The 12,433-nt window shown below is 40.4% G+C and overlaps 1 protein-coding gene across 1 annotated transcript; it reads left to right on the top strand.

The window, feature by feature from the left end:
- Positions 1–421: 421 nt before the first annotated feature.
- Positions 422–4,032, top strand: LOC127103732 (uncharacterized). The gene is made up of 4 exons (XM_051040964.1): positions 422–1,461; positions 1,606–2,651; positions 2,733–3,549; positions 3,819–4,032. Exons 1-4 carry the CDS (start codon positions 422–424, stop codon positions 4,030–4,032), a joined length of 3,117 nt encoding a protein of 1,038 aa, XP_050896921.1.
- The last annotated feature ends 8,401 nt before the right edge of the window (positions 4,033–12,433 follow it).

The raw sequence follows: 12,433 nt of genomic DNA, 5'->3' as shown, positions 1-12,433 counted from the left end.
CAGAAAGTTGCAGCAGACTTGTTCTTTGCTGTTGCAACTTCAGCAGAAAAATTCTGCTACAAACAAGGTCTTCAAGTTCCTAAACTCTCTCCATATATATCTCCATATTTTGAGCCTATATATCTTCTGATTTAGTCTTCAAGACCTCCACCTGGGAGTTAGGATATTCACCAGATATCCTTGCTGATCCCATGACATATACTGAATTAATTAATTCAGTTTCCTACACATGTGCGATGTCACAGACCTGATGTCGTGACATCGTACATGACATGTTGGTCCAGATGTTGACTTTCTTCAACCCAACATATTAAAACAACAGAGATGATTACATTATTTGTTTTCTAAAATTACTGCCAATCCTAAGGAATCAACAGAGACTATTCAAGCAGTCGCAAGAGGCCAGGAGGTTATGGCAAAAATGCAAGAAGAAATGAATCAACGTGCCAGTACTACCAATCCTCCTACCCCTCAAACGGTTGAGAATCCGACTCCAGTTCCTCAAGCCGATCCTCCAATTAACATTAATGCACCCAGCGGTGTTCCAAACGACAATCCTCGTCCTCATGCTCTTGAGACAGACAACCAACTTGATGCATTCTTCAGCCCAAGGGACGCTTCTCAGGATGACGCCTTCGGTTCCGCAACCAACAAGGTGGAGAGGAAGGTAAAGGCTATCGAGGAAAAGCTCAAGGCAATGGGGAGCACTGACATTTTGGGCCTCAATGCGGCAGAAATGTGCTTAGTACCTGGGGTCATCATTCCGGCCAAGTTCAAAGTTCCGGACTTTGAAAAATATAAGGGAAATAGCGACCCTAGGACATACATTAGGGCATACTGCCGAAAGATGGCTGCCTATTCCAGCGATGATCAACTTCTAATGCATTTTTTCCAGGATTCCCTCAGTGGGGCATCTTTGGATTGGTACATGCAACTCGAGGGCAACCATATTCACACCTGGAGGGAAATGGCTGAGGCATTCCTCAAGCACTATCAGTACAACACTGATATGGCACCTAATCGCACGCAGTTGCAAAATTTGACTCAGAGGTATGAGGAGTCCTTCAAAGAGTATGCCCAGCGGTGGAGGAAATTAGCTGCTAGGGTACAACCCCCATTGCTAGAAAGAGAACTGGTAGACATGTTTATGGGAAACTTACAAGGTCCATACCTTGATAGAATGGTAGGGAGCACCTCTTCAGGCTTTTCTGACCTGGTCTTAGCCGGTGAAAGGATAGAAAATATGATTAAAATGGGAAAGATCCAGAACTCTGCCAGTACTTCTAGTGCATCGAAGAAACCTTTTGTTCCCTATGGTAAAAAACGAGAAGGCGAGACCAATGCTGCCTCCATCATTCGAACAAGAAATCACACTTATCCACAAGTAGTTGCCATAGCTCCCGTCCAACCAAGTCAACAACAACCATTTGCAATTCCTGTTCAAACTCAACAACAACAACGGTATCAACAACAACCGCAACATCAGCAACCACAATATCAACAACAACAAAGGATGCGAAGGCCCGAGAGAAGATTTGACCCAGTTCCCATGCCTTATAGCCACATTCTACCATATTTATTGAGGGGATCACTTGTGCAACTAAGGGAGTTAGAACCCCCACCAGCGGTTCTTCCTCCCGGTTATGATGCAAATGCCCGCTGTGAATTTCATTCTGGCGCTCCCGGGCATTCGATCGAGAATTGTAAAGCATTAAAGTACAAGGTTCAAGATCTTATTGACTCTAAGGCAATCACGTTCGCCCCCAAGAGGCCGAATGTGAATAATAACCCGATGCCCCCTCACAACAATGCATCGATGAATATGATGGAAGCTGACAATGGAAGGAGATTGATGTCCTGTGTGGACGAGTTAAAAACACCACTCATCGAGATCAAGAATGCTTTGATGAAGAATAATAACTTTCCCATCTGTGGTAATGATTGTGAACACTGTTTGATTAACCCGCAACAATGTGGAACATTGAAGTCTGTCATACAACAATTAATGAACCAAGGGATCTTGGTGGTAGACTGTCCGTCCACAAAGGAAGATGTGTCTACCCTCGAGATACCATACGATGAAGTCCCTCCTCTGCAAATTCCATATGACTTCTCTCAGTTAACTCTATCGACAAATCCTGTTACTCCAATCGTAATAAAAGTTCCCACACCATTCCCATATGTTGACACCAAGGCAGTCCCATGGATGTATGACACCTCAGTCTACATTCATGGTCAGAAGGTGCAAGAAGAACCATTGAAGTCTAGTGACCCAATGATCAATATCACCGGCACTAGCGGAGTCACGAGAAGTGGAAGGATATTTGCGCCGACACCCACTCCAATTGGAACTATCAATCCTTCAACTTCAGACAAAGGCAAACAAATTGATGGCGCTCAGCAAAGACAAGACCCCGCACCTTCAAGTGAAGTAGACGAGTTCTTACGTATCATCAAGAAGAGCGATTATCGAGTAGTTGATCAGCTTAACCAGACACCCTCGAAGATCTCAATGTTGTCTCTATTGATGTGCTCCGAGGCCCATAGGGAAGCTTTGGTAAAGTTTCCGAGGACAGCTCACGTACCACAAGAGATATCTGTTTGTCAGTTTGAAGGAGTAGTTAACAATATCGCTACTAGCTTAAGCTTAGGTTTCAGTGATGAAGAGCTTCCCGCCGAGGGGAGGAATCATAACAAGGCTCTCCATATTTCCATTGAGTGTGTGGATACAGTCCTATCAAGAGTTTTGGTAGACACTGGGTCTTCCCTCAATGTGATGCCTAAGAGCTCCTTTGCTAAACTAACTATTGAAGGATTCGTAATGAAGCCGAGTGAGCTTATAGTAAGAGCATTTGATGGGACTAGAAGGACTGTAATCGGTGAGGTGAATTTGCCTATGAAGATTGGTCCCCATATTTTCCTTATCACTTTCTTCGTAATGGATATCTATCCATCCTACAGTTGTCTGCTTGGGAGGCCTTGGATCCATTCGGCCGGTGCAGTCACTTCAACGCTCCACCAAAAATTGAAATTCTTAGCTGATGATAAGCTAGTTGTTGTCGAGGGTGAGGAGGACATTGTGGTAAGTCACCTCGCATCTTTCCGATATGTGGAGGGAGAATGGGAGATAAGGGAAGTCCCATTCCAATCATTTGAAGTTATCAATGTTGAAATGGTTTGCCCAGAAAGAGGTGAATCAAAAGATGCCGAATCTCCCATGGCATCTCTTAAAGACGCCCTGACAATCATAAAGGATGGACACCCCCAAGGATGGGGAAGATTGCTTGAACTCTCTGCCAACAAGGACCGCACCGGTTTGGGATACAACTCCCAGAATTTGAAAAAGCCCGCGCTGATAGCTACAAGGGGATCAGTGCTCCCGCTGTCCGACAACTTCTCAAGTGCTGGTTACCTGGATGACAATCGTATTTGTGCCGTGGAAGAAGAAGAAGAAGAAGAAGATGATGGCTTGATCTTCACAAAGACTGATGGAAACGGTGCTACCAAATGGGCCGAGTTTGAAATACCTAAAGTGACCTTGATCAAAATGTAATTCCCAATGTTGTTTTCCTTCCTTTTTATCAAAAGAACCCATGTCAAGCCCAAGGCATGGGGGAATCATTTGTAGGGCCTCACCAAATTTCCTTATTAATCATAATGAAAAAGGATTCATGTTCGCAGTCAATTTTGAGATCCCAGCCTTTCATTTATTTATTTCACTTTTTTTGTGGCATTTTTCTTTTTTTTTAAAAAAATAAATTTTTTTCAAATCATCCTTTCTTTCATACCAATAAAAGCGTGAACCTTAAATCATGCAGATCATCCTCGACAACCACCAATGACAATTCTGCTACAGTCTCATACGACTTTGACAACCCGATTAATCAAGCTGCTGAAGAGTGTGAGGAAGAGGCCGAACTCCCAGAAGAATTGGCAAGGCTACTCAAGCAAGAGGAAAAAGTCATCCAGCCGCACGAAGAATTAGTGGAAGTGATTAACCTTGGGATAGATGAGGAAGCGAAAGAAGTCTGAGTCGGCTCCGCTCTACAAGACGAGGTGAAAACAAAATTGATTGAGCTCTTGAAGGAATACAAAGATGTGTTTGCATGGTCATACCAAGATATGCCCAGCCTCGATACTAACATTGTGGTCCATCATCTACCCCTTAAAGAAGAATGCCCTCCAGTAAAGCAAAAACTACGAAGAACCCGTCCCGACATGGCTATGAAAATCAAGAAGGAGGTACAAAAGCAGCTCAACGCCGGCTTCCTAGCGGTCTCCAATTATCCTCAATGGATAGCTAACATTGTGCCTGTACCTAAAAAGGATGGCAAAGTAAGGATGTGCATAGATTACAGAAATCTAAATAGAGCAAGTCCCAAAGATGACTTTCCACTGCCACACATTGACGTGCTAGTAGATAATACCGCTCAGTTCTCTGTTTTCTCTTTTATGGATGGTTTCTCCGGTTATAACCAGATCCGCATGGCTCAAGAAGATAGGGAGAAAACCACTTTCATAACACCATGGGGCACCTTCTGTTACAAGGTGATGCCTTTTGGATTGAAAAACGCCGGCGCCACATACCAACGAGCCATGATCACTCTCTTTCATGATATGATCCATAAAGAGATTGAGGTCTACGTCGACGACATGATAGCTAAGTCTCAAACCGAAAAAGAACACCTTATCAATCTAGAAAAGTTGTTTGAGAGGCTGAGGAAGTTCAAATTGAGGCTTAATCCTAACAAATGCACATTTGGGGTAAGATCCGGCAAATTGTTAGGTTTTATCGTCAGTCAACGTGGCATCGAAGTAGATCCCGAGAAAGTAAAAGCCATACAAGCTATGCCTGCACCCAAAACTGAGAAGGAAGTCCGAGGATTCCTAGGTAGATTGAACTACATTGCTAGGTTCATATCTCACCTCACTGCCACCTGTGATCCAATCTTTAAACTTCTTCGAAAGGATTAAGCCATCATTTGGAACGATGACTGCCAAGGCGCATTTGAGAAAATAAAGGAATATTTGCAAGAGCCTCCTGTGTTGATGCCTCCTGTACCTGGTAGACCATTAATCATGTATCTCACCGTTCTTGAAGGATCAATGGGTTGTGTCCTCGGCCAACATGACGAGACTGGTAGAAAAGAGCATGCAATATACTATTTGAGCAAGAAGTTCACTGATTGCGAGAGTAGGTATTCGATGCTTGAAAAGACTTGTTGCGCACTAGCATGGGCTGCCAAACGTTTAAGACAATACATGCTCACTCATACGACATTGTTGATCTCTAAGATGGATCCTGTCAAATACATCTTCGAGAAGCCGGCTCTAACTGGTAGAGTAACCCGATGGCAAATGGCTCTGACCGAGTACGATATCCAACATGTCACTCAAAAGGCCATCAAAGGGAGTGTATTGTCTGATTATCTTGCACAACAACCCTTGGAAGACTATCAGTCTATGCGTTTCGAATTCCCCGACGAGGATATCATGTTGATTAGGGATTGCAACATCCCCGGTCCCGAGGAAGGACCCGAGCCTGGATCCCGATGGACCATGGTTTTTGATGGAGCTTCTAACGCTCATGGCAATGGCATTGGGGCAGTAATCACTTCTCCAACTAATTTCCACCTCCCCTTCACCGCCCGATTATGTTTTGAATGTACAAACAATATGGCCGAATACAAGGCTTGTATCTTCGGTATTGAAGCTGCTATCGATCTTAGAATCAAAATCCTGGAAGTTTATGGGGACTCAGCCTTGGTAATCAGCCAAGTCAAAGGAGATTGGGATACTAGAGACCATAAGCTCATTCCTTACAAAGAGCATGTCTTGAAACTAGTCCCCTATTTCGATGAAATTACATTCCACCACATCCCTCGAGAAGAGAATCAACTAGCTGACGCTTTGGCAACTTTGGCATCCATGTTTAAAGTTAAATGGAAGAACGAATCGCCATCCTTTCACCTAACCTACTTGGACGAACCTGCTTACTGTCTGGCAGCAGAAGACGAAGCTGACGGTCATCCTTGGTTCCATGACATCATGAAATTCTTAGAGAACCAAGAGTATCCTGCGGACGCATCTATCACCGACAAGAAGTATCTTCGAAAACTGTCATCCAAATTTTTCTTAAGTGGAGGGGTATTATACAAGAGAAATTATGATTCTGTTTTGCTTAGACGTGTGAACAAGCAAGAAGCAAACCAGATTATAATGGAAATTCATGAAGGATCCTTTGGGACGCATGCCAGTGGGAGTACTATGGTGAAGAAAATCTTAAGGGCCGGATATTACTGGATGACTATGGAGATTGACTGTCATCGCCACGTCCAAACCTGCCACAAGTGCCAGATCTATGCTGATAAGATCCATGTGTCGCCAACGCCTCTCAACGTCCTAACATCACCTTGGCCTTTCGCCATGTGGGGCATTGACGTGATCGGACGCATAGAGCCAACTGCCTCGAACGGACACCGCTTCATCCTTGTAGCCATTGACTATTTCACAAAGTGGGTAGAAGCAGCCTCGTACGCCAACGTTACCAGAAAAATGGTGGCCCGATTCCTCAGGAAAGAAATCATCTGTCGTTATGGGGTCCCCAACAAGATCATTACTGATAATGGATCTAACCTCAATAATAAAATGATGAAGGAGCTATGCCAAAATTTCAAGATCGACCACCACAACTCATCACCTTATAGGCCTAAGATGAATGGCGTTGTTGAGGCAGCTAACAAAAATATCAAAAAGATCGTGCAAAAGATGGTGGAAACCTACAAAGATTGGCCCGAAATGCTCCCATTCGCATTACACGGCGATCGTGCTTCCGTACGCACTTCCACTGGGGCAACTCCCTTCTCCCTTGTGTACGACATGGATGCGGTCTTACCGGTCGAAGTAGAGATTCCTTCCTTAAGGATTTTGACAGATGTTAAGCTTGATGAGTCTGAGTGGGTACAAGCTCGATTTGACCAACTAAACCTCATTGATGAGAAGCACTTAGCAGCCATCTGTCATGGCCAACTTTATCAAAAGCGCATCAAGAGGGCACATGACAAAAAGGTTTTCCCCCGCAGCCTAAAAGCTGGAGACCTCGTATTGAAGAAGATTCTTCCAATCCATACTGACCCAAGGGGAAAATGGATGCCAAACTATGAAGGTCCCTATGTTGTAAGAAAGGTCTTCTCCGGAGGAGCCTTGATCCTCGCAACTATGGATGGTGAAGGTCTTCCATCCCCGGTGAATGCGGATGCAGTCAAAAAATACTATGCTTAAAAAATAATAAAATATATAGCCCGATATGTTGAAAACCCGAAAGGGCAACTTATGCAAAAATGGGTATCCCGGTAGACTGAAAACCCGAAAGGGCGGTCTAGGCAAAAATTAGGGATTTAATAAGAGCAAGAGGCTGCATCCTATAAGGAATCCTTCTTCATTCCTTGGCAGGTCAATTATGTGGGTCCCAAGCAAGCCAATCCTATCACCTCCTTCAAAAAAGCAAGATCAAAGGACGACCAAAGGCATGAAGACTATATCAGAGTTAGAATCTGGTGGAAACTCGAGATGTTTCATTGCCATTACAATTATCATTTTCTTTTCGCAATCACCTCTTTTAGGAATTGCTTTCCTTTGTACAAAATTCCCTACTTGTGGAATCACTTGTCAATAAAAATCAAGTTCCCTCACATATGTTCCATATTTTTACTTTTCCTGCTTTGTCTGCGAAATATGACCTTGCTCTAAATAAGATTACATGGGAAATTTTCGATTAAAAGACCTTTTTTTAAAATAAAAAAAAATAAATATATAAAAAAAAAACTATAAGGAAGACAATATCGAATTATATTCTTTCTAGAATTTTGCTAAAGGTAGTCAAAACACATTTCCAACTCAAGGGTGCCACATAGTTCTTTGGACTAAGCCGATCATTTCTCCCCCCAATGGGAATTCCAAAACATTACATTCAGCGCCTGCTTGGACGTCGAACTTCAATTTCTCAAGTATCGGAAAGTCAGTACGATTCACCCAATCACCCTTTTTAAGCCCAATCACCATTGGCGTTCCCTAAACACACTCCTCCGCAAAGCCCAAACATGCTTGGCATAACTTGCAGACCATGCATTTCATATATTCCCCATGAAAGCCCAAACATGCATTGGTATACATAGCATCACATCATGAGTATCTCCTTAACTTACTCAAATTAACTCGTTAGAGTTCGGAATTTCCCAACCGTTGTTAGGAATTTTCCCCAATAAACTTTTTTTCCATCAACCCTCTGATGACGATGTTTTACAACAGTTTCATTCCGTCAACCCTTTGACGAAGACAAATTACCTTTCCGTCAACCCTTTGACGAAGACAAATTACTTTTCCGTCAACCCTTTGACGAAGACAAATTACCTTTCCGTCAACCCTTTGACGAAGACAAATTACCTTTCCGTCAACCCGTTGACGAAGACAAATTACCTTTCTGTCAACCCTTTGACGAAGACAAATTACCTTTCCGTCAACCTTTTGACAAAGACAAATTACCTTTCCGTCAACCCTTTGACGAAGACAAATTACCTTCCCATTAACCCTTTGACAATGACAAACTCTTTTTCGTCAACCCTTTGACGAAGACAAATTACCTTTCCATTAACCCTTTGACGAAGACAAATTACCCTTCCGTCAACCCTTTGACGATGACAAACTCTTTTCCGTCAACCCTTTGACGAAGACAAATTACCTTTCTGTCAACCCTTTGACAAAGACAAAGTACCCTTCCGTCAACCCTTTGACGATGACAAACTCTTTTCCGTCAACTCTTTGACGAAGACAAATTACCCTTCCGTCAACCCTTGGACGATGACAAACTCTTCTCCGTCAACCCTTTGACGAAGACAAATAACTCTTTTCCGTCAACCCTTTGACGAAGACAAATTACTCTTTTCCATCAACCCTTTGACGAAGACAAATTACCTTTCCGTCAACCCTTTGACGAAGACAAATTACTCTTTTCCGTCAACCCTTTGACGAAGATAAATTACCTTTCCGTCAACCCTTTGACGAAGAGGAATTACCTTTCCGTCAACCCTTTGACGATGACAAAAAAATTCCCATCAGCTCTCTGATGACGACATTTTACAACAGTTTCTTTCTGTCAACCCTTTGACGAAGACAAATTACCTTCCTGTCAACCCTTTGACAATGACAAACTCTTTTCCGTCAACCCTTTGACGAAGACAAATTACCTTTCCATCAACCCTTTGATGATGACACCTTTTTCCATCAACCCTTTGATGATGATCCCTCATTGGAAACAAAAATCCCTATAAAAATCCAAATACCCAGTTGTAGTCCCACATGCATTGCATGCATCACTTCATGCATGATTTTCCCTCCGAAACGAAAAGTTCCACTAAAGCCCAATCATATTTGGCACAATCTATAGACCATGCATTTGCATACCCCAGCAGCCCGAGCATACTTCGGTATTCTGCGTACACCATAACATACGTTGTATATCATACACATCATGACATAACCATCATACATCTGACCCATGTCCTCCCCACATAATACCATAAACTATCCTCAACAGATGATTTCATATCAAATTTATTTTCCACCACATGAACAATCTTCACAAATACCCATCACTTCATATCGCATTCATTTCATTCCCAGCAGGTTGAATTTCTGGATATTTTTATTTATTTAATCCTCTCGTACCTTGGATGTGTGGAAGCTGTTGCTATCTAAACATTCAGGTTCGAGAAGATTAAATAGGGGCAACTGTCATACCCCAAAATTCACCCTACTCTGATACAACTTTCATCTGATCCATGACCCTACTGCACATGCATGCTTTCATTATCTCCTCATCATACTTATATTACTTTCATAACCAAATACATATTGCATGGGACCAAGGCATGATCTTAAAATTTTTTTTATAAAAAAAATAAAAATAAAAAGAGAAAAAGGGGGGAAACCGGATTTTGCCTTGCACACTCCAAAAAAGAAGAGCCTTTTTTGCACAAAGGGTATTTGGTTCCCCCCATTTTCCCACTAACTTTCCCTATAAATAGATGCATCATTCCCCTTCATTTTTCATGCTTTCTAGCCCCCAAAATTGATGAAAAAATATCATTCAACCCCTCTTCTCCAAACCTAAATCAAAACCCAAAAAACCTTTCCCTCCAAAAAGTCACCACCACCAACTTTTTTTCATTTCACATTTTTTTCTCAAAATTTCTCACTCTCTAACACTCATAACCCAACCCATTTACTAAGCTTTCACCATAAATATTTTCATCCCAAACCCCTCATTTCACATTCAAGCTCAACAACATTTCTACCTAGCTTTTTTCACATTTTTGTGGGTAATGATTTTAACTTAAACTCTTCAACTTTTTATTTCTTTTTTATTATTATTAAAAATGGTTGCTTGTTCTTGGTTGGACTTTGAGATGGTTTAGATTCAAGCTTGCAAAAAAAAAAAGTTTTGACTTTGGTTTACTCACTTTTTTTTTAAAAGATTTTTTTTTACTCTTACTATCTTTTTCACCTTTTTGTGGTTGCTTTGTGTGTGTTATTTTTTTCTTTTATTATGAACTTATTGTTATATTTGTTTGGTTGATGAGGTCTATTAGATCATGACCATGGTTGTTTAGAGTTGATTAAATCTTCAATGTTTCAAACCTATCTATGGTTGATCAATAGATCATTCATGATACTTTGAGGCATTGATAGATTGCCTCTATTTTAACCATATTTGGGTCATTTGATGCATAGATGAAACCATGTCTTTACATTAACTTGTTAATCCATTTGTTTATTGTTACTAACTACTAATTACTAACTCCTAACATTTATATTATTGCACTTTATTTTTTTGCAATTTATTTTATTGTTCACTTTATTTCAAGTATTTTATGTTTATGTTTATTATTATCTAACTATATCATTTACATTAGGCTAACTTATTTACTACCTCATTATCTTGTTAAATAAAAGAGGAATAAAAATAAAAGAAAGAGAACAAATCACTTTATTTATTTATTTTTTAATACTAATAGATGGACTTAAGGTTGCATATCTTTCTTTGTTACAAATCTATTGTTAGTTGATTTTTTAATCATCTTCAATACTTTGCATCAATGATAAGCTATCCCTTAATGTGTCGTATTTTAAGTCTTTTTGGTCTAAAAAAATAGTCTTAAAAAATATTCATTTTTGTACATATTACTAACCACTAATTATACTTCATTAATTTTGTTTGTCATTAACCTTTGTTATTGTGATTTTGGTGTTATTGACTTATATTTGTTTTATATCATTTATACTCACTAACCATTACTATTGTGATATTATTTCTTTTTTTTGTAATTTACTTTTATGTCATTACCTTGTAATTTACATTAAAGTACTCATCATCATCATCATTGTACAAATTCATCATGCATGTTTATTTACTTGTTATTTATTTTATTATCATCAAACATTAAAAAACAACAAAAACATGATAAAATGATAAGACAAAAATATTCATTCCACTCTTAATCAACTTGGACTTAGAGAATTTCATTTTAGGACCCTTGCTTGGAGGCCTTTCCCTTATCTTTGTGATACTTTGTAAATGTTGGATTTTATTTGTAACTTACATTCATGTTGTAAGAATGGCATCATGGCACCACCTTAGGGGGACATGTTTGTAAGACCATTATCCTTTGTTTAGCTTAGGTCACTTTTGCACACAAAAGGCTTTCTCTTGGGCTACCTTACAATGAGACTTTTTTAATTTCTTGTTGGTTACTTTGCATTCATGTTGCATAAGCCAAATTTCATAATCAAAACAAAATAAACCCTTGATTCAACGTCAAGTGGCATTTTCTTAGCCAAATTCAAAAATACTTAATAATTACGATTATTATTGTGCGCCATGAGCCTTAAGTGGTGGAGAATGAGTGAGAATGGAGCATTCCTACCCTTACTCTGATTATTTTGGACGCAAGACGCTTGACTTGTTGTCTAGAATAATCACCTCCGCCCATAGACTTTAGTACAATATAATCACCAACATTCTTTCATAAAACCCTTATTCAAGGTAAAAACAATATAACTCATCAAACTCATTTTTGTGCCTTAGGGCATCATCCCAAAAACCCTTTTTTCCAAAGGTAAAATTAACCAACACACAAATATCTTCTACTCCGAACTACGGAGCTCTGATTCCTCATCCCCGAATGAGTGATACGTAGGCACAAGGGCCACAATCCTTGGCGAGCGCTATAAAAACAAAAACACCCCCCTTCTTTTCACACATTCTTTTGAAAACAAAATAATAATAGATAAATCCCATGTATGTAAAACAACCCAAATGGTTCCCATGGAGTACCATGGACGTAAGGGGTGCTAACACCTTCCCCTTATGTAACCG

This window comes from Lathyrus oleraceus, chromosome 7, assembly GCF_024323335.1.
Source record: "Lathyrus oleraceus cultivar Zhongwan6 chromosome 7, CAAS_Psat_ZW6_1.0, whole genome shotgun sequence".
Lineage (NCBI taxonomy): Eukaryota > Viridiplantae > Streptophyta > Magnoliopsida > Fabales > Fabaceae > Lathyrus > Lathyrus oleraceus.
The sequence above is the reverse complement of the archived record's forward strand: the minus strand, read 5'-3'. Positions and strand labels throughout refer to the sequence as shown.